We start from the raw sequence: 25736 nt of genomic DNA on the forward strand, positions 1-25736 counted from the left end.
TTGAATCAAATCATGCGGAGCCCTGAGTTAGAAGGGTGAGAATGAGATCAGTTTTACGGTACTTTGCTTATTATTGCATTCCATATAAGGATATGAATGACAGAGTGATTATTATTTTTCAGAAATATGCATTTTCTTGGAAGAGCAAATGCCAGGTTTAATAACTGATAAGGAGCTGTCATTTTCATTTCCAAGTAACACCGCCCCACACATTGCCTCTGCTCCTCCTGTAACTGTGCTGGGAATTCCTGGGTACACAGAAACAGTACCATGGTCTCCGGGAGCCAAGATCATAGAACTTACTGTTGTTGTTTGGCTAAAGCATAACTAAGACACTCACGGTGCCCGAGGCTGGAGAAACTGAAAGGAAACTTGATGCAAGTCCACATTGTGCAGCTAGATCTGCTGACAAGATGTGAATGGTGTCAACCAGAGTTTTCATTGTACCCTGACTGGCAGGGAGAATGTTTGGCTCAGAAAGGGTAGTGTGTTGGTGAGTGTGGCCTGATCAGAGGCATCATGAAAGTGGAAACCAGTTATAGAATCTTCCAGAATCATTGGGTGAATTCCCTTTAAGCACCAAAAACTTAGGAGAGACAAAATCAGTCATTAAAATATAGTGAAACGCATCATAGCAGGGGGGTGGCATTGTGTGTTAGGACCAGGCTGGGAAAATCTTTGATTTTGTGCCAGCTACTCTGTAAAGTAGTGAAAGAAATTTATTTTTTCCCCTATTTGTGCTATGGTCCCTGATTTCAAGATGTAAAATAATAATTTTTAAATAATTCAGAACTTTTCTTATTTTAGAGAGGCCTCATCAGTTATTCAGGATAAATGTATTAGGCAATGTGAATATCAGAAAGTTGCTATTATATAATGGACCATGGAGAAAAATCTTTCCTGTAAACTTTTGAGAAAATGTTGTATTGTATTCCTAAGAAGATTTTTCACTAGCCTATTCTCATAGGTATCAGACACCGGTCTGCGAAGGAGACCCTCACTCTGTTATAGGCTTGATTAAAACACATGATATGAGCCATTCCCAAACTGCTGTGTAATAAAGACTTGTGCAAGGCAGAGTCTCAACATGTATGAATAAACATGCATTGCAAGAATATCATAAGAGAGCAGAATACTGTAATATTGTAAATATTGTAAAAATAGTGCGAGAGAACAAAACAGTTTGCTTTTGAGATCTGTATATCCTTTTCTGTCTTCATGAATCAAGGGCGTGCGAGATGTGAGTAACTAGGTTTATTTATTTATTTTGGTAGAGAACTCCTATATATATTCCAATTAGTTATTATTACGTTCGCTAACATATTTCTTTACCCATGAGAAAGATGGAGTCCTACAAGATAAGTTGAATTCTTTTGTTGTTGTTGTTGTCCTGTGAGTATTTAACAAAGAGCAAAAATAACATGGTGAATTTTAGAGATGGGTTTCTGGATGAATAGATTGTGTTGTTAAAGCAGAGAAATTTTAAAATAACATTCAATAGGCCCAGGACATTTCAGAAAATATATTTCTTAAAGATGAATTTTTGAACAAATGAACTATGGGAAACCAAGAGAAAACCATAGTGTAAACCATGCCCTTTATTTGGAACAATTCCCTTAGAAAAATTCATATTCAGATTCTGAGCCAAGGACCCATTTTCTAAATATGCTGGACCTTAAGATTTTTGTCCTGATTTCTGATTGATCATAGATTATAGGAATGTAGAAATGGAAGCTGACATTTAAAATTTTTGATATTTCAAGGCATAATTTTCATTAATAGGAAGAATTTGAGTTAATGCCTAATTGTGTTTATGATCAATGTTCAAGTACTGCATTTAAAAAAATTTATGCCTCATTAAGCTTTTATGGAGGTCATGAATACCAGGAACTTAAATTTTGCTACTGTTCACTGTTAAGGTAGTTTATTTGATCTTTTTAAAATCAAGTGTGTTGTTATTCAACACAAATGTGCTAATTTATCCCATTTTTTCTTTTGTGACAGGTTAAATATAAAGAAAAATTTGACAATGAAATGAAGGATAAGAAACATCATTACAACCCTCTTGAAAGTGCTTCTTTTAAGCAAAATCAGCTTGCTGCTATACTTGCAAGTGATGTATGTTGTAATTCTTAGAAAATTATTTTCAATATCTTTTGATTCTTGTTTTCTTAGAACTGACTGTGTTGTAATTACTGGTTCTTAATCAGGATCATGTAATTTCCAAGTAGTCTGTACTTGAAAACACTGAAGCATATTTTCCTGAACCCTTTTTTTTTTTGAGAAAAATATATAGTTATAATTTTTACTATTAATGGTTACTGATTACTAATTAGTTAATAAGCAAGAATAGTATTGTGAATAAAATTATCATATCTAATTTAGAAATAGATTACAGAGTTTTGTAGAAAAGAAGTGTGTATTATCACAAATTAGTAGATAGGATGATAATTAACTCGTATAATTATGTCCATATCATTGGGTTTATTATAAAGTACTTCCTGGTACATGGACATTTATTGTAAAGAAATTTTAAAAAATTAGACTGATAATGCTTATAATTTCACATAGCTTATGTAAGAGCTATGAAATATTTCTTCATAAAATTTATTTGCATTTCATGTTTTAAAAAATAATCAGGATTCATTTTATAAAATGTATGAGAAACAGGCAGAATATAAAACAAACATTGAAAACATTGATGAGTTTGCTATGGTTGAAATGTGTAGAGCACATTTTCAAGTATGAAAATGAAATATTATCAGATTGTTGCTTTGTTAGATCATAAAACCTTTCAATTCCTATCATCTCCTTGGGGCTTGGTTAATCTTACTTCCAATGAGGTTTAGAAGGTGTTGTTATTTGTGTTCACTAAACAACTTTTGTTCATCTCTAGCAGTCAAAACTTTTTTTTTTTTGTGGTGGTTGTTTTGTCTTTTAGGACCACTGGGAATGTCAGATGATTTTTTTTTTCCTATTTTATTTTTTAAATGTGTGTACAAACCAGGGAAATAGAGATGAAATATACTTAAAGGAACCTGGATCCAAGTGCTGAAAAATCCAGGCTTAGAATCAGATGGGTGGATTTAAATCCTGTTCCTCCCACCTATTATCCCTTCATCATTCTGTGTCTTCATCGTTTTCTCCTCTTTAAATGGGAATAAAGTATCCGCCTACTAGGGAGTCGTGGAGGTTAAATAGTTCACATATATAAAGTATTTAGAGAAGTGTCTGGAAGATAGTAAGTACTTTTTTTTAAAGTTGTAGATGAACATGATAACTTTATTTATTTTTTTTATGGGGTGCTGAGGATCAAACCCAGTGCCTCACATATGCTAGGCAAGCGCTCTACCCCTGAGCCACAACTCCAGCCCTAGTGAGTAATTTTAATGCTTGTTTTATTAGCAGTTTATTATTTTCGTTTTCTAGTATGATATTTCCAAAACAGTTGGCAAAGTAACAACAACAAAAACCAAAATAAAACAAAAACAAAACCCAAAACATGTCTGTGTGGCAAAAGAATGAAAAACACCAGTAGCCTAAAGTTATCACGGAGCAAAATTGAAATACTGGCATAGTGTCTAAAGAACAAAGTGGCTAGTGTCTTCAATTCTTGAAAACAGAGTTTCTGTTATAATTACTTGATTCTTGTAACATCATTTTAATAAAACTTTTTACTCATTCAGTAGTGAATTAGCGCCATCTAGTGGCTACCTATAAATTCGTCTGTTAACCACTACTACTTTTATGATGTGTTAACAATAGTAATTAGCAATAAATGCAAAAGCCTATTCTCTTCTCCTAGATGGGTATTTTGTTCTATGTTATTTTCATAGGTGAAGTACAAGAAAGACTTGCAAAATATGCACGATCCGGTTTCAGATCTCCCAAATTTGTTGTTTTTAGACCACGCTTTGAAAGCCAGCAAAATGCTCAGCGGAGTAAGTGGGTCCTATAGCTCACCTGCTGTGCTCCTGAGCTCACCAGCTTCCTAGACATGCCTGTGTGTCATTCCACCCCCAATACCGGCTCACTGAAAAGTAGTAGTCTACTTGCATCAATCCCACCAAAGCTGTTGATATACAAAGAGGTTTCTTGCTAGTTCTTTAGTTTCTCTTAAATCAGCTACTCTTCAAAGTGTTTGTGCAAGCATTTTTCCTGACTCCTTCTTCCTCTTACTTCATCCTTGTTCACACTGAAGCCACTTGAAGTTCAGGTTCTCCTCCAGTCAGGGGTCTTTTCTCTGGTGCAGGCTAGTCCAGAGTGTCTGCAGTATGCTTTCAATAATATAAAATGTTGTTCTCATCTAAATTGTATAATCTCTGAAAATAAATCATAAAGGTGTTTATATTTCATTGTCACTATACTATAAGTCTTGTGATTTCCATATTCTGTCAAGGCAACTAAGCTGGCAGGGGTGAGTGTTTTGGATCCCTGGAGACTCACCCTCCTGGATGCTATGTCGACTTCTTTGGTTCTCAAAAAAGATCACTCTGAGCTGGGCACGGTGGCACATGCCTGTAATCCCAAGAGCTCCGGAGGCTGGTGCAGGAGGATCTTGAGTTCAAAGCCAGCCTCAGCAACTTAGTGAGGCCCTAAGCAACTTAGTTTCTTAAAATAAAAAATAAAAATTGACTGGGGATGTGACTCAGTGGTTAAGCTCCCCTGAGTTCAAACACCTCCTTCCCCCACCAAATTACCCAGGGGATAATTGAAGCTCATATAATTCAGGGTGCCCCATGATAATGATGAACTCTAATCTGACCTCAAATTACTTCATGCCTATTTTAATACTCACTCAAAATTGTCCTAATGTATTAAATAGGCACAGATCAGATAAAAAAAAATATTTGTTGGGCAATACATGAGAAGAAGTGGATAGTTGTTGCAGTAGATGTGTCCATAGCCATTGACTTAAAACTCTGTAGCCAAAACTTGGTTCCTAAACATATATCATAAGATTCAGCTTCAGTTAAACTTTACAAGTGTTTGGCTTTGATAGATTGAAACTTCTGTTCTTTATTTTGTATGTCTCCTTTCTCAGAAGTCAACATCACGGTCATCTTTCTGAAAGTGGATAATGCATGTAAATAATTCATACTCACGAGATTTATTTTAAGTTAACTTTTCTTTTCTTTTTTGTCTTTCCTTTAAATCACTGGTCCTTGGGCGAAAAGCAATATGATTCTTCTCTTTCTTTCTGTGAGCAAGAAAGGGAGGTTCGAAGAATATTGTCAGGTTCAGAGACACTGAAATCCTATCATCCTGCATGTGAGAGCTCATTCCTGCACCTCTGTACACCTTCCTCTATTCCTTGGGTGTCTCTGTTTCATTTCATGTATTTCTTCTCAACTCATGGGCATGTTTCTAAAATTGATGGATTTCTATGCTCTGAGCCCTCTGCTTTCTTTATAGTCTTTGGCCTTCAATTTTTTTAAATTTTTTTAAGGTGTAGTTGGACACAATACCTTTATTTTATTTATTATTTTTATGTGATGCTGAGGGTTGAACCCAGCGCCTTGCATGTGCTAGGGGAGCGCTCTACCGCTGAGCTACAACCCCAGCCCCTTGGCTTCCAGTTTTGATCATCACAGGGGTCTTTGACCTTGACTGTTCTCCATTCATACTCAGGTAGAATTTGCCAGGGACGTGGGGATTTATATGTAAATAAGCCAATAAAATGTGGTGATCATTTAAAATTTTGGCAACTAGATGAATGCATGCTACTCATGCATTCATTTTTCAAGAAAGTTGACTGTTAATGGAAGGTCTTCCCATTTTTATATTACAGAATAAAAATGACATCACCCATTTTAAAAAAAGATTGTTGACCATTATTTTATAACTGTGAAAAAACCCCAGGTGATTATAAGTTGTTTCTCTCATCTTTTCCAGAGAGAAAACCAGCAGAGTTATGTGTTATTTTAGACATCATTTATAAAATTTAAATCTTCATTCAGGTGTTGCCTTTGCCTAGATCATAGATTATCCCCCACCTCCACAGAAAAACTGGCTGAATGGTTACTTCATGGGGAAGGCAGTTTAACTTAAAAATGTATTACTCTGAAATAATGGCTTACAATGTTTTATAATAACACATTGGCTCAAAGTTGTATATTATAAAACCTTATTTTAAACTTTAATATAAAGAGAATTAAAATTTTATTGATTGATAAAGGTGGCTTAACTTTATTAAAAGATTGGAAAAGATTATTCATTAACATTATTCTACAAATTTTGTCAGTTATACATGGCTGTTAGGGAATTCTTTTTAAAATTTTTAAAATTTGTTTTAATTAGTTATACATGACAGTATAATATACTTTGCCACATAATATATAATGGAGTATAATTTCTCATTCTTCTGGTTATACATGATGTAATGTTTGGGGAATTCTTTTTAACATCCCACATGGTGGATGAAATAAGCACCTTACAGCCATGTTAAATTGAGAAATTTTTTTTCTCTGGAAACTGAAGCACTCGTAGTTTTAAGTATCTTTTATAATTTTTCGGTAAGTTGTGTGTATATATATAGATAGATATATGTGTATATATAGGTAGATTTAATATATCTCTCTATACGCACAGTATGTGCATATAATTGTGTTATTCTCTATAACTTCCACTAGGGGGCAACAGAGACTATTATATACCGAAGTACAAGACCATGTCTTGGAAATACCTTTTGCAGCTCTTAATTAAATAGGTTTTATTTTTCTTTTGTAAGAGTTTCTGAATTCCTAGGGGCTGGGGATGTGGCTCAAGCGGTAGCGTGCTCACCTGGCATGCGTGCGGCCCGGGTTCGATCCTCAGCACCACCTACAGACAAAGATGTTGTGTCCGCCGAAAACTGAAAAATAAATATTAAAAAATTCTCTCTCTCTCTCTCTCTTTTTAAAAAAAGAGTTTCTGAAATCCTTTGTAAGCAAAATAGATAATCATGCTGGGAACAATATTTATTGAACCATTTTTAGTATTATCCATTATTCCAAGTACAATAGACTTTCTGAGTTCTGGATTTTTAACTCCATAATGGAATGAGTTCTAGCTTTTTACATTCAAGGCACGATTGATTATTTTACAAATAGGTATTATACAAAACTTCTTTTTTAGTAAAATAAATCCTAATAAAATTATGATGTTTCTAAGTATATCATTATTTTTTCAATGTTTTTGAATTTTTTTTTTTTTTATTTGTGGGGAGCCAAAATTTAGAAGTTGTTCTCTTCAATGGAGATGTACTGTGTGAATATTATCATGACCTTCCTTTCATACTTTTCTCCTTTATTTTATGGTTAGAATTTTGGGAGACACGTATCTTTGCTTCCTAATTGATAGGAAGCTCTTGAGGCCGGGCTCCCTCTGGGGATCATTGCTTATGTCCCACATGGAGCAGCAGCTGTCCTGTGGCCGGTCACTCGGGCCTTCCATCCTTCCATCCCTGGTACTGGACTTTCTTCCCTTTCACCTTCCCATCCTTAGAGAATTTCCTAAGACCCAGTGTAAGCTTCTCTATGACTGGCTCTTTCCCACTTCCTCTTTCCCATTGCCATTTTGACTGAAATCTGTTTCCTAATGAGCAGCCATGTCTCTGTAGCTTTGAGTCTCTGAGGGCTATTGTTTATAATCTTTTCTAAATAGGTTGACATAACCACGTGTTCAAAGTCCAATGACAGAAAATCATGAAGCGATTTCTGTCTCACTACTGCCTATGGTATTTAGAGTCCTGCAGCAGCCAAATTGGGCATTCCTGTCCACTCTGTTTTCTTCCAAATTTACCATTTCGTCTATATGTCTAAATAGTAGGCTCATCCAATTTCTTCACCTTAAAAATTCAACCACCATGCTCAGATTTCTGTTTCTTTTACGGGTACCTCTATCCTTTCCTTAGAATTGGGGAAATTAGTTGAATTACTTTCTACCCTCTCATTTTCCTGACGACCTCCAATCTTCTTCATGGCTGAGTCTTTGTAGACAATATTTTTCTTTCAAGCCTCTGTCTTTCCTTCCTTCTGTTCCCTTCTTACTCTCTTTGCTTCTCTTCTTGTGAGCACTATTAAACATGTTCCCGTCCCATTAGGGCAAGGCACTTTGCCTGGGTTTTGTCCACCTTGCTGATCCACATGGGTCCCCTTACTAGCTTTGATGTCGCTGCTCTTGTGTTGTGAATATCCTTTCGGTTGTTGTTGATAGTTAACTGTCTTCAGAGTGTTTCCTGTGCTGTCCACGCTGACCACCTGGAGCTGGTCTGTCTCCCAGTCTCTGTTTACCTCAGTGTCAGACACCTCCTCTGTGCCAGTTGGCTGCAGATGAAGACTTGATAACAGCGTTGCAGCTTTTGGTGGCTCTTGGCTTGTATATTTGTTTGCATTCCTAAGTATTAATTGCTCTGGTCACTCTCTTTTATCCTAAACTTATTTTCATGTTCTCTGTTTTAGCGAGAATATAAAAAGCTTTTTGAGGAAAACAGAGGACTGTATCATTTTGATGCAGATGCTGCTGATCACCTGCATCACCAAGGCAATGCCACCCTTCAGAGTCAGGTGGGTACTTGTTGGGTACCCCCCCTCGCTGCTGGGACCACAGGACCATTTGGACACTTATGGCTAAGTCCCTCAACTGAGAATATTCAATTGCTAAAAAAAAAAAAAAAAGAGATCTTGAGAACATAAATGTTGCTGGGGGGGTGGTGGGAATCTCAGTTACTATTTTCAATTTATTAGGATGAGAGCTGGTACCATATTTTGATATAAAACCATTTCAAAAAATAGCAGTTACTTCACATAATTTAAAAACTTCAAATATAAGAATCAATATAACTATAGTCTTAAATGATTTGAATTTTTTATAATGTACTGATTTGTTATTTTAGCTGCAAAACTCATTTTCCAGGTGCCAGGTTTATTATAATTTTTCAGTTCATTTGTGAGTGTTATTGAGAAGGCAAAATTGTGTGTTCTAAATTAGTGTTTCTTCCAGTTCTGAAATCCTATGTACCCTCTGAAAAAAACTTTTAAAAAATATCTTCTTCCTAGTATACTTTAAAGTCAGTGTCTACTTTTTTTAAAAAATTAAGCTTGTATATTTGTTAAATATGCCATTTCCAGTATTTGTTAAGATAAAGTTTTATGAAACACAAAGTTTATAATGATCTTATGCCTCAATGTTTAGAAATGCACATTTTTCTCTTTAAATTCTTCTTATTATTTAATTTTTTATCACAAAACTTCATCCTTATGTCACATGCTATCACACTTTCCACACTTTTGTTGATCATTCTGCCATTCTCTGTGACAAAAACATGGACAGAAGTAGGCATGTTAAAATTTGTTTTCTTTCTGTTGTCGGAAAGCTCTAAGTATTGAATGATTCCTTTTGGGTTGAATTGTCATAACATCATAATTATACAATTTAAGAAAAAATTTCATAATAATTTTAATGAAAATGCATTTCTGAATAAAAGTTTTATGTATTACCCATTTATTTTTTTTACATGTCACTAACACCAGCGATTCCCCTAAATAGCAAGAATAATTTGATTTTGAAAGACAGGATGACAAATTTTGGACACTTATTTTATTTTGCCTATATAAGGTCATTGTGTGTGTGTGTGTGGGGGGGTGGTATTGGTGTTGTAACTCAGGGCTGTGGGCATGCTAAGCATGTGCTCTACCATTGAACTCTACTCCCAACTCTGATGTTAATATACTTTTTACATTTCTTTCAATAAAGGTTAAATACAAAGAAGAATATGAGAAAAATAAGGGAAAGTCAATGCTTGAATTTGTTGAGACACCATCTTACCAAGCTTCCAAAGAAGCTCAAAAGATGCAAAGTGAGGTGGGTCACTGGTTTGTTATCAATTATTTAATGCATCTACTTTCTAGACCTAGTGTCTCTACTCGCAGGAGTGCTGTCTGGGTCTTTGAGTTTGGCCCTTGGTCTTACCATTTGTTGAATATGTTTTTTCAGGCCAGATGAGCTCCTAAAGTCCTTCTCAGCTCTTAAATTCTATGATTATATAGCCAACACTTTCAGATTTATCAATATAAATTTATGAAGAGCACGTAACTAAAAAGAAATTAAAGAGCTAATGGCTGTACTTATTTGTTCACCATGACAATAGAACCACATTTATTCTGTGCTAGAAGTGTGAAAAGACTCTTATGTGTCAGTTCCTCTAATCCTCAAAATAATGACAAGAGGATGGCGTTCTCTCTAGTTTTATTAAATATCCACCAAAATTAATCATTTTAAGTAAAATTACATATCCAATAAATGCTGACGTTTTAGGACCTGGTCAAAATAAATATGATTCCTTTTTATTCTGCAAGCTTTTTAAATTGATTTTTATTTTCCCAGTAAACATTGAGTTCGTTTTCTACTTAGTCTGTTCCTGGTCTAAGGTCATTACCTGGTAAGTCACATCCAGATATTCTTCAAACTGGTTTTGCTCTGACCTAGTGAAACTGCCTTTTTTCTCCCATTACTTTTTGGGGGATCAGACACTCAATGCTTTGTCTATAGCTGACACCCATATTCTATGGTACAACTGAATTATTACCTCAAAGAGATAGAAATAATGGGTAGTGGTGCCAGCTAATTACAACTCAGGGTTACATATTAGGCGTGCTCAGTGGGCAGATCTTTTCTCTGATAACAACATCAAAATGGAGAATCAATAATGTCTGGACAAAATCCTCTCCTAGGAGTTTCGTAAACATTGCTATTTGTCATGAGATGTTATGATTCATCTTCCTGAAGATACTCAGGCATCACTGTGACTTTCTGAATCGTTAAAGTGGCCTGATTTCTTCTTTAAGCAAAAGAGGAGAAAAAATGATTTATATTTTCTTAATATGGCTCATATTTTCTTAAGTCAGTAAGTGTGACCTTAATTAAGAAATGTCAGCTAACTGTTTTTGACCAAATGAGCTGAACTAACAGAACTGGTAAATTTGGTCAAAGTTCAGAAACTGTATGAAAACTTAACATTAATGAGACAGGTTATGCTGGAATCAGCTGGGTGTGGTGGCACATACTTGTAATTCCAGCTACTTGGGAGGCCAAGGCAGGAGGATTGTAGATCTGAGACCAGTCTCAGAAATGTAATGAGACTTTGACTCAAAATAAAATAAAAAGCATGAGGGTGTGGTCCTGGGTTCAATCTTTAGTACCACCATTAAAAAAAAGTATATAAACATATGCATATATATATATGTATATGCACATATATATGTTTGTATATATACATATGTATATGTGTGTATGTATATTTATAAAATACTATATATACATATATGTATATATGTGTGTATATAGATATATAGGCATATATCTATCGATATCTATCTATATTAATATATCTATACACACACACATACACACACACATATATATTAGAATCACTTTTCTCCATTTAGACAATATATAAAGAATTTTACATGACTGTATTGTCTTCCACTACAGTCGTACCTTTTATGTGGGCTAGAAATAGCTTTTCAAGGATTTTCCCCAGTTTATAGAAATCATATTCCTTTGTTACTGGCCCATAACCCAGAGAAAGGTTTCCACTTTGCAAAGTTGTCATGGAAATCTCAGTGCATTCTCTAGAACCTTATGACCACATGAAATGGTTAAATGCATTTTCACTGGAAGACATGGGTATCAAAAAATTATGTAACTTTTCTGAAAATAACAGCAGGAGGTTAACATCACCCTTGTTTTCCACCTCTCCTCCTCCTCTGCTCTCCACCTCCCTTCCCCTCTCCCTCTCTTTGATCTTCAGCCACAGAAACATTCATGCCCAGGACCCTCTTATCATTCCGATGTTGTGGTTTCTTAATAATCCTTCTTCCTCTTCCTCTCCCACCTCCTCCTCCTCCTTCTTGTCCTCTACCTGGTTAACAAATTCAGGACATTCCGATTCCTGGTTGATCCATTCTGATGCCATGTTTCTGAATTAGGAATGACAGTAATTTATGGTTGGGGATTTTGGCTTCTCTTATGCTTCACACAATTTATTCTTTCCCTCCTGCTCAGTGAGACGTATTTTCCCTTTAATTATAGCCATTGACCATTAGAATTTTTCAGGCTCCTTAATTATGCCTCTGCTCCACAGGGCTTCATGGGAGCAAAATTTTCCAATAGAAAATATCTTTGGGCCAAATTTATACTCTGAAAGCTAGAAAAATAAAATATCTAATATTATCTTAGACAAAGTTTGATGTGAAAATGACTTTAAATATAGAAGGACATGAATACAGCCACCTGTCTTAGAGATGGTTTCTATTCTTCAGAGATAGACTCCTCTTCTGAGGAGCCCCTTATGGGTAAAGCTATGTTCATATGATTTCAGGAAAAACCATCAGTGTTTTTGCTGTGATCTTTTATCATACTTACCTTGATTTCTCCTAATACCAGATATAGTTTAATCTGTGTGTTTTCACAAGAAATCTGTAAATCCATCCTTGAAAGTTCTGTCTTCTCTTTCACAAATATAACTCCTGGCAGAAAGCATACTGAAGGTTTTTGTCTTATTTCAGGGTAAAAATTGGCCAGTCTCAGGCATAATCAACTTTTCTTAATGACTTACTTTAGCAAAGAGATTTTTTTTTATTCAGAAGAAAAGTGCTCTTTGAAGTGAAATATCTAATATAAATAAATAAATACGCATACATATTTATATTTCACTTTGTAGAGTCCTTTCAGCCTGGAAATGCCCTAGATTCACATTATCTCAATTCGTTCCACATTTAAAAAAAGGACACTTTCTCATTATTGCTCTTTGGTGTCTCTCTAGTTCTTTAATTCAGAATGCTCCCAATGCATCTTCTTAATCAGATTCATAGAATATCCGTCACTGCCTTTCCTTATGACTGCAGACACAGTGTTCATGGAGTGACTGTATGGAGCAGAAATTCTAAGTGAGAGGGCAGCATGCTTCTCTCATCCTCCCTGATGGTTTGGAGAGTTTCTTTATGTATATAATTACTTTTCTCTGTAATAAATATACAATGAACCTGGAAATAGCTGCTCATTTAGCATGAATAACAATCTCATGCAGAATTCATTTGTTCTTGTCAGCTTTATGATGCCATTTGAATATAACATTTGGCTGGTAAAATCTGGCCCTTGTTTAGTAAATATTTCACATGGTTGGATATTTTGATGATTGAGGCAGTCTTTCTAGTCATAAAACTTGAGTTATGGGATTTTCAAATGCATAGCTCAAATGCTGGAATTTAGAGACTCATACCTAGTGGGTTTAGGAGCAGTCCAACGGGGCAGGTGCTATGGGTCTGGGCCCTCCATGATCCATGGTCAGCATTCCCCTTCCATTTCTTGTTGTGAACTCTTACCTAAAGGATTCAGGGTGAGATTGTCCTCACATTGTAACTCGATCCATATCAAATTCCATAAATGGTATATAAATATTTTCAATGCCCAAACCATTGAACAAAAATACTTCCTTCCCCAAGCCTCCTTCATTAATTTTTGGAATATTCTTTCCTGAATTCACAAAAGACTGACAGAGATAAGGGTGCAGGAGCCATGACTATTGGTGTTATTTTGGTTTGAATGGCCTTCCATGCCACCAGATTCTCTTCCAAAGGAGGCTCCCCACTCCCTTTGGAGTGAATTCAGGAGAATCCCATCAAAATGCCAAACTTACTGGTTCTTTCCCTAAAATGGTGGTGGTATTAATCACGGACTAATAAGATGTTGAACAGCTTCACTCAGGATGATTTGCCCTAGGAACGCAATGGTCTTTAATCGTGCTACTTATATTTGGGGGAATTGTGAAGTTTATAATAAAGCTGGAATTATTTTCCTGTTGACAAAAACTCTGAGATAGTAAAATTATATCACAAAACATCAATTTTGTTCTGGAAATACTTGTTCTTTTCAACAGTCACTAATATTTCCTGCATTTAAATTATGTGTTTTTATTTAACAGAAAGTTTACAGAGAGGATTTTGAGAAGGAGATTAAGGGAAGGTCCTCATTAGATTTGGACAAGACTCCTGAATTTTTACATGTAAAGTACATCACCAACCTTCTGAGGGAGGTATGATCTTTCTATTTTCTATTAAATGTCATGAAAGAAAACGGAGGAAATAACCCAGGAGATATTTACCTAATAGTCTTCTGCTAAGCCAGTGTTTGAGATGTTAGCACTTTGCTCTGTCCTACACTTTGACCCTTATTAAGAAAGTCTTACATTTTCATTAAAAAGAGAAAAGTATTAGTTAACACATCTGTTTAAAGTTGAGGGAAGAAAGTGCCTAGATTTCCTGAAAAGATTTGAAGAATATTCTAGTTCTGTGTTTTAATTGTAGCTTAGAAGCTCTGTATGTAGTGAGTTTTATAGCTTTATAGTAATTAGTTTAAAATATACATACATTTTTTTTGAATATAGGTGGGCAAGTTTGATTCTTTAAAATGGAATTATTATAAAAACATGTATTAGAACCACCTTTTTTCCTGTAGTTTCCCTGCAGCATTCTCATGATATTTGATACCAAAAATGAGTTCTGACGTGTGAAAGTGTGGATAGAAGGTGCATTATTTATAAGTCTCTTATCTTCTATGTAGGGAAAAATTGTAAAGTTAGCATATAGAATAGAGGAACTCAGGTCTGTTTTTCATTTCATTCTCTGTAGGATTTCTCCCCAAACTTAAAGGTATATTTTGGCTCAGAATTAATATTTAAATGTGTTGAACACATAAGTTTTCAAATCTTAACAAAAAATATTGTGCTCATAGTGCAACTTTTTGGTTTTAGAAATTTAGTGTGATTCATTGTTATAATTTATATTGTGCTGAAATACACATATAATTTCTGTAAGAATTCTCTTGCTACTTTTTCCTTCTTTTAGTGAGTATGATACAATTAAGACATTTTGAGAGAGAGAAGCGGGCAGAGGCACTTTGGTCTTTCTTACTATTAGAGCCATTAATCCCATCCTAATGTCCCCACACTTATAACCTCATCTGAATATAATTACCCCTGAAGGCCCCACCTCCAGGTGCCATCACACTGGAAGTTAGGGCTTCAACATATGAATTTTTGGAGGAAAATTTAGATTATTTTTAGGAAAATAAACATCATAACAACTATGATTTAAAACTTTTAATTAAATTATAGAGATGACCAGCTTAAAAAACAGTTGCTTAGTGATATAATGAAATTGTAACTTCCCTTTCTAACTGTAAGCCTTTAGCTGGAAATGGGCATTGTGCTCCTTGCTTTATGGTTTTTACATTTGCTCTGCTATTTAGGGTGTCTGAAGTACCACTGGATGCCCCACGTGATTCCCCCCTCATTACCCTTTGGCATCCGTAAAGCATTTACTTTTATTTTCATTTTGCCAAGATGGAAATTAAGGCTGAGTTCCTTAAAGTCCCCTGAAGTTAACATCACCAAAGTAGTGAAAGAGCTCTTACTTAAATCCAGGTCATTTCACTCAGAGCTCTTTCCAGAAACACGTGCAGGTTGTGATAATATCTAGCAGGCCGTAGGTTGAGCAGAGGACAGCTAATTTAATTATATAGGACAAAGGGAAAATAACATGAAATGAACCTTAGAACTAACTGCAACCTGATTTCTTATCAGTGAAGGTAATTTCATCTTTCACCCAGCAAATTAGTTGTAAATGAAACTTAGAGTAGTGGGAAAAGGATATTTATTGTTTTCATAATACAATTGAGAAAACAAGCAATTTGTTGGCAGAGAATACAAGTTTTGTGTAAACATCTGTGAGAGGCATTTGGACCTACTTAAAATATGATATTAAAATAGGAGAAATTCAAAGTGTATATTATCAATATGTAGGAAATTATTTGGCTCTATGTTATTTGACTATCAATCATTGAATAAAGTGGAAACTTAAAAAAAAAACCTTTGGCTTCGGCAACCCTTTTGATTTGATCATTTTGTTTTGTTCTTTTTCAATTGTGTTCTTTGGATAATTCATATTTACTAAACATTTTTTAAAAATATTTAACATAATTGTTAAGAAACATATATTCCTAAGATCTTTCTCATCATTGAAAGGAAAAACATCTTTAAAAAATTCACTGTGGTACCAAAACATGTTGGGGGAAAGGATGAAAGGGCAAAGATGGATAATATTGGAAGCCACTCTGAATTTGATAGAGTACAAAAATGACATGGAAAGGGCATAGCAGGATGCTCAACAGTGTGATTTCTTCCTCCCTGGTAATATTTTCTGTCTAGGATCTCTAGAAAAGAATATAGAATCTCGGTTAAAGTGATTTCCAGTAAGTTACTGTCCTATCCTTGTCATATAGAAAGAATATAAAAAGGATTTGGAAAATGAAATAAAGGGGAAAGGAATGGACGTTAATTCAGAAGTTCTTGATATTCAGAGAGCCAAACGAGCATCTGAAATGGCCAGTGAGGTGAGTGGATTTGCTTAACAACCCAGAATGGGTAAATTCTCTGCTGACTTCCTTACCGATAAACCTTTCTCAAAGATTATATATAGGGGCTGGGGTTGTGGCTCAGTGGTAAAGCACTTGCCGAGCATGTGTGAGGCACTGGGTTCGATTCTCAGCACTGCATATAAATCAATAAAATAAAGGTCCATTGACAACTAAAAAAATATTACAAAAAAGATTCTATATATCTCACAACTTTCATGCGCAGATGATAATCTCTAGCTCTATCCTAGTAGTCTTTCCCAGACAGTGAATGAAAAATAAATTGATGTTCCCAATCTCCTTTCTATTCGGTCTGAGAACAATGACCATTTGCCCCATTTTAGAAAAAAATCTGTATTATAAATTCACCAGAATAGTTTTATGAGATTTGACTTGATCTTTTTTTAAGTCAAAGAGACACAGATTTTATTTTACTGTTATATACAGCCAGGGCTGGCAACCTTTTTTGTAAAAGGCCAGACAGCAAAGATGTTAGGTTTTGCAGGTCATATTATTTAGTCTCTGTTTTGTTTTGTTTAGCAACCCTTTAAAAAACATAAACCCATTCTTGGCAGGTTTTAAAAAAAAGAAGGCAGCTACATGCCTACAGAAGAAAGGCAGTTCTCAACTACTAACTCTCCCAAACACAACCACCTCTCTTGCAATTTTAAATAATTACAGCAGGAATTAGGGGTTCAAAAGACTGTAAGTAGAAGATCTAACTTTTCAAAAAGTGAGTTGATAGCTCAGAGGGCCCAAGTGACTTGCTTATTATACCATAAAAGCCAAATGGACACTTTCTCTCCTTCCCCTTCCATTTCTGGAATGCTTGTTCAAAGCTGAGGACTTCCTTTAAAATAAAGTACATTGGAGCTTTACTGCATTCACAGCTTAAAATATCTGTTTTACCAAATATTTTTTTCACACATTCTTTTTAGCATGTTCAAGAAATTCACACTAAAATAAGAATCATGGAAAACCTGTAATAATTTTTTTAAAATATTGGGCTAGCAGGAGGCTTAAGGAGGCTCAAAATTCAGTGCAGCCAGGTGGGGCAAGCTGGCTTCTGAGTGGGAGCCTGAGCAGGCTGCTGGCTGGAGGGGCAGTGCAGGATTCTGAACATTCCAGAGAGCAGAGTAGGTGCCAGCCAATGCTCCTCCCGGAGTTCTCCTAGAACACTCAGGGCTACCATGCAAATGCCTTAAAGGAAGAGTCCGATCCTGACCATCCAACATTTACCCTCTTACTGTAACATTGAATTACCAATTACTTTAATGCCACTTCCCAGAGTTGATCATGTGTAAAAACTAGAACATTCTTCTCATTTTTCTTCAAATGATAAAACTAAAGTTATTCTTTGTATCTGACTTGATCTTTTAAGCAAGTCAGAGGCAAAAAAAATTAGGAAGGTATGTTATCATGATCTGTCAGTCACAGCAGTTAAAAAGTTCCTGGCCTCCTTCTAGCAGCCAACTCACTCTCCCAGTCCAGCCCTAGCTGCTAAATGAGCCCAGTTAAACCTCTTGTTCAAAGTGGCTCCTTCTCAGTTTATGTAAACTTTGTTAGAAGAAATGAATGTCTCCACAATACTTTTAGCCCTATAATGCTTGTATGAGGCCATGACTTTGGTATCACATGACGGCAGTTCTTTGAGGAGAAGCTAGCTAAATTTATTAGTAAAAGAGCTTAAAGTTTTGTTGCCATACACTGATAAACTGTAGTACTAATGATGATGATATTGTCCCTGTTAGTCAGGTCTCAAATGATAGAAACCCAACTCTCCCTGGGTTATGAAACAAGAAAAGTGTGTAAGCTCATAGAAATCAAGAAGTCCAAGATTGCAGGGTGCTGTGTTGCCTGCCTGTAATATCAGTGATTCCAGAGGTTGAAGAGGGAGGATTGCAAGTTTGAGGCCAGCCTTAGCAGCTTAGTGAGACCCTGTCTCAAAATAAAAAATAAAAAATATCTGGGGATGTAGCTTAGTGGTAGAGCAACCCTAAGTTAATCCCCAGTACCAGAGGTAGGGTGAGGGGTGGAAAGAAAGAAAGAAAAGTCCAAAAAAGTCCAAAAGAGTTTCCTTCTGGTGGGCATTCAAATGATGCCCCTCTTCCTCCATCTCTTGGTTCTGTTATCCTCTGTTGGCTTCACACTTGAGAGGCTGTCTCCATGAGCTGATGCCTCTTAATAACAGAGTAGCTTATACTTATGACCAGTAGGAAGTGAGTAATACCAGTAGGAAGTGAGTATGTGTTTTGTAGTTCCAATGGAGGTTCTAGGAATGAATTTCTTGGATCAGCCTTTGTCCTGTGCTGACACTGGAGCCAATCATTACGTCTTGGGTCAGAGGAGTACAATGTACTATTGGCTTCTCATGGTTACCCATTTGTTCAGTTAACTTCCTATGTATTTTAGTAGTATTTCAAGTACAAAATATTATCTGTTCATATGCATTTTTAAAAATCTTATATAGCCAATAAATTAAATGAAAACTTTTAAAAGAATTGAAGTGGAATTAAAAATATATGTGGGAACCAGGTGTGGTGGTGCCCAGTGACTTGAGAGGTTAAGGCAGGCGGATCACAAGTTAGAGGCCAGCCTCAAGAAATTTGCAAGACCCTCACAATTTAATGAGACCCTGTCTCAAACCAAAAAGCATGTGACTATATATTTCTGTGGTAATACCCTTTGGGTGTTCAATCCCAGCATGTGTGTGTGTGTGTGTGTGTGTGTGTGTATAAAACAAATTTTTAAAATATGGGTAGTAAGAAGGTGATGAAAACCAATCCCTGCAAGATGGATGGATTGAGAGGGGTGAGAGGTAATTCTCCCAAAGAAAATCATGGAGTGTTTTGCCCGAAGACAGAAGGATGGTTTTCAGGCAGACATAAACAACAGGTTATCTGCTGCGATGTCTTTGGCTAACAGTATCATCACATGATTCCTAATTTCTACAAATTCTTTCAGTTGGAATAATATATCTAGTCCACATTCAGAAGTAAATCTTGTAAACAGTTGTCAATAATATTTAGGAAAATTGTTGTAAGCTTTCAATGCGGGGGTTCAGTCAGTTACAGTTGAATGCAAGGTGTTGCATGAACAGAAGCAGATTAGGCATTATTAATGGAAGAAGGACTGGCGAGGGGTGTATGAGTGAAAGATCAAGTTTTTTTTTTTTTTTTTAAATCAGTATTGAGCACCCCCTGTGCTGGGCTATGTGCTATACGCTAACCCATTGATCTTCACTGTGAATCCCTCTTGGATCTTTTAGTATTCCTATTTCACAGCTGCGTTAATCAGAAATGTGAAGAAATATTTCTGTTGTCACACAGCGATGGAGTGCTGTCCTCAAAGTTGGTCCTCTTTCTACAACTTTAACCCATTTACATCCACATCTCTATCTTCCAGCCACTAGTATGATTCCTATGAAAACTCTCTTGGCAATTGCCTTTTGTACACTAAAAATCTTCAGTACTTTTTATACCCTTCTTCAGTGAGAATAGAGATTATGGTTTTAGGCAGTTCAGAAAATTCAGTTTCAGGTGAGATCATTCATGTGACATAGTAAGTTGTGTACCCTCTCTTTGAAAATATGGTTATTTGCCTTTTTGATCACTGACTCCAAAGGTGTGTTTATTCATGGAGTTTCTGAATGTTGTAAAATGTTGCTTTTTTACAGAAAGAATACAAGAAAGACCTAGAGTCCAAAATTAAGGGCAAGGGAATGCAGGTTGGCACTGACACCCTTGAATTCCAGCGTGCCAAAAAAGCTACAGAGATCGCCAGCGAGGTAAGCAGACAGCTCCCACCTACCTTGAAACTCATCTTGGGAATTCAACAGATCAGATCAGCAAGTCAATTAGTCCATGGGATTTCTCAAAGCCGTGTGTCTGGTTGACAGTTTAGAATGGAAACCATTTCAAATCTTTATATTTATTCAGAAATGTATAGTTTTTGCTTTGCTCATATCCTTTAAATACATTCAAGGAAGCTCGAGAAAAAGCATTTTAATAAGATAAGGTCACATAGACACACATATTCCCTAATCCCTTTATTCTGTAATTCAACAAATTTCATGTTCATCCAGGATACGATAAATATTTTCAGAGTATGTGTTCTTTAGGACGGATCATATGCTTCTAGTCATAGTTATATTTCCAACCTACTGAGAAAAACTTGAAAACCACTTATTACATGAGAACAGTAGCCATTTCTATGAGATTACACATCCTTAAAATATCCTCCCTTGATTTCACCATGCCTGAAATTACTAGAGTCAGCATTTGGGCTTGAGGCATTAGTCATCCTTAAGGACCATATTTAATCATCCAGTACTATTTTCCTTTTCACATAATACAGGTAAAGACAGAATATTAATTTAGAAGTTGTTTTTTTTTTTGATGCTCTGATATGATAGATATCATAGAACAGAGTTGTAGGAGTCAGACCATGTATATTTTCAAAGGAAATGCCCTAGATTGGACTTACCTCTTGAACTTCCTCAGCAATTTAAGGGTCACTGGAGCAAGGCAGGGGTCAGGATGAGGTGGTCCTGTAAGAAATATATGTGGAGAGAGAGTGGGGTGCAGGTTAAAGGGTGGGACTCACTCACCTTAAGGCAGTTAGGTTGGGATGTCAGTGGGGCTGCTCAGAGAGCTCTTCTGTGACTCCTAAAGTTAGACATAGCTGACTCAGGATTGACTCCTACCCTGGGAATCTGGAGAGCCAGGCGTAGCTAATTTGCCCACCATGGAATTCCTACTCCTTTGGGTGCTACCTAACTCCCAGGGTTAGGCACTTGCCAGGGAAATGAGTTGCTGTGATTGGTTTAGACAAAGCACCGGGAGATGGCACAGGATTCCTGACTAGTAAGGCCTTCCCTTAGAAATGGCAGTTGGGGTAGCAGTGAGAGGATGCTGAGTAGAGTCTTGAAAACCTTCTCGGCCTCCTCCCCTAATTCTGTTCTCCTCCTGAGAGTTATTGTTATAAGTTGTAGAGCCTTCACATTTGTTTTTATTTATATAAAGTTGTACACAATAGACTTAAAAAAAAACCCCTAAATGCAGTCATACTGTAATCTTTGTCCTGTGTTCATTTTTTCCCCATTCATTTACTGTTATGGTCCTTCTCCCATGTGACTTCATATAGGTCTCCTCCATTCTTATAAAAAATTATGTTCAATACCATGAATATGAATGTGTGCCCATTTACCCTTTGTTGTCCACATGGATTGTGTATAATGAGATCTCAACATTAGATGCCAAAACCAAAACCCTTAGTTTCTCCCAGGTTCTCTTCCTGTCATTATCAAATGACACCAAACAAATCTTAGAAGTCCTCTCATTGCAAGTGTTGTTGCCTTTACCCCACGATGGTGTTCTAAATCCATTGACATCTCCCCTGCCTCGTCAAAACTGCCATCTCTGTCCCCAGGGTCTTAAAATAGCTTCTTAACCAGAATTCTGTTTCCATTCATGCCCTCTTATATACATTTTTAATAATAATAATAATAATTTCACAATTCTCTGAATTTTTTCTTATTATGAGGAGGGAATTACTGGACCGGAGCATGGGATGGGGTGAGAGAGAATTCAGGGGTTGGGAAGAAGCATTTGGAATCGTCCTCATGGGAGATGAGAAATGAAGGAACTGAAAGTATCCTTTCCCTCGAGAAAAGATTTTGTATTTCATCCTTTTGCCGAAGAGCAGGTTTCTAAGACATAGGCCTTTTCCAGAAAATTGGTATGTTTTAGCATTTAGGTTTTTCCTTAGTGTGTTCATTAGTTTGTTCAACAGTATGCTAGTTTTGGTTTTCTGTTTGTTCTTTGAGACTGTATGCTAGGAAAATAATGCACATTTAGTTATTGGGGACCAAGAAGAAGATAGGCTCAGAGGAATCACCTGTATTGTGGTTATATTTTAATCACAGTCATGTCTTCTTTTGCCAAACAAACAGACTCTCAAGTCCTTTTCAACCAATGTATGGTACTTGCCATAGTTTATTTTTAATATTCAAGGTTAATTTTTCAAGTAGCAATGTAGTATATTGTTATGCCAGTGAACCCCAATAGTCAAACCTTCCTGTATCTATGGGCCTGACCATGAGACTTTCTTTACCAACGGGACATTGGCAAACATGATTGCAACAGAGGTTCTAAAGTGCTTATGCCTTAAGGTGTTTTGTTATACAACAGTAACAACTGGTGTAATCAGTGCCAGATATAGTCTATGTGCTTTAGAACATCTTTAGATTTGTTAGAAAATTGAGTGATGTACCTCTACCACGCAATTTGGTGGCATTTTTTTTTGTATGTTTGTTACTAGGGACTGAACCCACCAGTGCTTTACCCTAATTCTTTTTATTTTGTATTTTGAGACAAGTTCTTGCTAAATTGCTGAGGGTCTTGCTAAGTTGCCCAGGCTGGCCTTGAATTTGTGATCTTCCTGTCTCAGCCACCTGAGTCACTGGGATTACAGGTGTGCACTTGTCACACCCAGCTTGTTTTAGGGTTTAAACAGTCTTCCTAAAAACAGAAATATCTAGTAATAGGATATTATTATTTTATTATAAAATTAAACATTACTACTTGAGGTTTTATTTAGAAAAGTAAAACCGAGAGTCTGTTAAAAAACAGATAGGAAAAATACAGCATTTATCTAAGATTGAGATTTGTTTATAATTTATTTAAGGTCTTTTTTTTTTTTTTTGTACTGGGAATTGAACCCAGAGGTACTCTTACTGAATTACATCCCTAGCCCTTGTTTTATTTTTCTTGAGTCTGGCCTTGAGTTTATGATCCTCCTACCTCAGCATCCTGAGTAGCTGGGATTACAGGTGTGTGCCACCATACCAGTCCTTACTTAAAGTTTAAAAGTTCTTAAATAAAATTTATTTAAAAATTTTAAACAAGTTATTTAGAACATCATAAATTAGCAAATCAGTAGTTATTTTGAAGCAATGAATCTACAAGTCTTAAGTATATCAACATAATAGGAAATATTGTTTTGGAAGAAATTTAATTGGATGTAGTTAATGATTTTAAAGGTAAATTATTTTAAAGAATAGCATACAGAAATAACAGACATGAAAGTGTACAGCTTGCTGAATTTTATATCAGATATAAAACGTAACAAGAGCCCCTAAAGACATGCACGTCTGTAATTATAGTGCTCATTATGTAAATTACATAATTTTAGAAAGTAATAGAGAATCCAAATCAAGCTGGCTTTTAAGAAAGCAGGTAATTCATTGTTCTTATGATTGAGTAGTGGAGGGATTCTTTGCAATGGCTTGATCTAGGGCTCAAATACAGTCATTTGCTACATGATGACTTGTGGTCAATAATAAACCATGTATACAATGGTGATCCCACAAGATTATAATGAGCTGAAAAATTCCTATCGCCCAGTGACATGTAGCCATCCTAATGTCATTGTGCAACAAAAAGTATAGCACATCCAGTTACATTCATTCCTTTTTTTTTTTTTTTTTTGGTAGTGGAGATTGAACCCAGGAATATTTAACCACTAAGGTGTATCCCCAGCCCTTTTTATTTATTTATTTTTTTGAGACAGGGTCTCACTAAGTTGCTTAGGTCCTCACCAAGTTGCTGAGGCTGGCCTTGAACTTGTGATCCTCCTGCCTCAGCCTTCTGAGTTGCTGGGATTACAGGCATGTGCCACCATGCCTGGCCATTATTCTTGATAATGATCACAATCATTACTGGTTTATGTATGAACTTAATACTGTACATCTTATTGTTATTTTAGAGTGTGCTCTTTCTGCTTATTAAACAAATTACTATAAAACAGCATGTTGTTATGCCAGCAGCAGCCTCATACCTGGTATTTACTGAGTTTCTGGATTGCACCCTTTTCTCTTATACTTGATTTAATCTTATGTCCTTTTGCTCTTCATGGCCTTGGGGGCAACAGGCTAGGTAACATAGCTACCATATTGCTGAGGTGTGTAGTAGGCTATACCATTTAGGTCTGTGATGAACACTCTAAGATGTTCACACAACCATGGAATTGCCTAATGGAACATTTCTCAGAATCAATCCCCATCATTACACAATATAGAACTGTAATGTGATTTAATTTCAGTTTCTCATTTTCAGTTCTCAGGTTTTCTTCTTTTGTTTGCAAAGAAACTTCCACCAGCTCCAGGGCTGAATCCTTCTTCATTTATGTCCAGAAGGAAAGAGAAAGTCCTTTCTGAGCTCTTCCACTGAAAAAGAAGTGCACCTACCCCTGAACCAATCATGGAGGCTAGGGATGGGGTGTTACCATTCATTTAAGCCCCATAGTGCCCAAACACTTGAGACAACCTCATTTTAGAATGGGGAACAGCAAGTTGCAGCAATTGTAAAAAGCAACAATTTATGATCACTTCTTATTGCTATTTATCAATTAGTTATATACTTACCAACAATTTATCAAATTTATTATATTGAAATACAAAATTTCCTCCTACCTGGCTCATTTTTTTTTAAAAAATTTAGGCTTGTAGACAAAAGCCTTCAGATTACTTATGACTAAGTCACTCCATATCATGTTTCTACCACAAGTTAAACTTTCTTGTCCTTTAAAAGACAAGAAGAAATAAAGGTACAACTTAATTCTATAGGACTTGGTCCTGGTTCAAAGTGACATCACGGTTTTTTTAGCACTGTTTTTGGAATGGTTGCAGAACACTAACGGCGTGTTTCATTTTCTGCAGAAAGACTATAAAAGAGATCTGGAGACTGAAATTAGAGGGAAAGGAATGCAGGTCAGCACAGAGACTCTTGATGTGCAGAGGGCTAAGAGAGCCTCTGAGATGGCCAGCCAGGTGAGGAGGCAGCAGACACCAAGTTTCAAACACACAGAGTCCTCTCACATGGAGTCCTCTATAGAATTTCCAGAGCATAAATGTGACTTCCACTTGGGTGGCTTTGATGTTCAGATACATAAATACCTACCTTGTTATCAAAGGTAAAGCAAAGCACTAAGACGGATTTCTGTTCTTCTAGAAGCAATATAAGAAAGACTTAGAAAATGAAATTAAGGGGAAAGGAATGCAAGTGAACGTGGATATCCCAGATATGCTTCGAGCCAAGAGGGCGTCTGAAATCTGTAGCCAGGTTGGTAAAGAACGCAGAAGTTTAGAATAATGTCCTCTAATATCCGGTCACCATGTGCTTCAAGTGTCTTTATGATTTGTACATTTTTGAAGGCATTGCAAAGTCAATACACTCTGTTATTAAGAAATCATTGGCCAAATTAAATTAACCTTATTAATTAAA

The 25736-nt window shown here is 36.1% G+C and overlaps 1 protein-coding gene across 11 annotated transcripts in view; it reads left to right on the plus strand.

The window, feature by feature from the left end:
• The window catches only part of Nebl (nebulette), a 337929-nt gene that overhangs the window by 269835 nt on the left and 42358 nt on the right, over positions 1–25736 (plus strand). For 5 of the 11 annotated variants that reach the window (XM_015495260.2, XM_048812735.1, XM_048812741.1 and 2 more), the window contains 9 exons: positions 2005–2118; positions 3837–3941; positions 8442–8546; positions 9736–9843; positions 13964–14074; positions 16321–16431; positions 20129–20239; positions 25172–25282; positions 25464–25574. The exons of 2 other annotated variants lie outside the window; for them this stretch is intronic. In XM_015495260.2, coding sequence (XP_015350746.1) covers positions 2005–2118; positions 3837–3941; positions 8442–8546; positions 9736–9843; positions 13964–14074; positions 16321–16431; positions 20129–20239; positions 25172–25282; positions 25464–25574 — 987 coding nt within the window. The remainder of the gene's footprint in view (positions 1–2004; positions 2119–3836; positions 3942–8441; positions 8547–9735; positions 9844–13963; positions 14075–16320; positions 16432–20128; positions 20240–25171; positions 25283–25463; positions 25575–25736) is intronic. 4 more of the 11 variants (XM_048812737.1, XM_048812736.1, XM_048812739.1 and 1 more) reach the window with 4 other exon arrangements.

The sequence above is a fragment of the Marmota marmota genome, unplaced genomic scaffold (genome assembly GCF_001458135.2).
Source record: "Marmota marmota marmota unplaced genomic scaffold, marMar, whole genome shotgun sequence".
NCBI classification, from domain to species: Eukaryota; Metazoa; Chordata; class Mammalia; order Rodentia; family Sciuridae; genus Marmota; species Marmota marmota.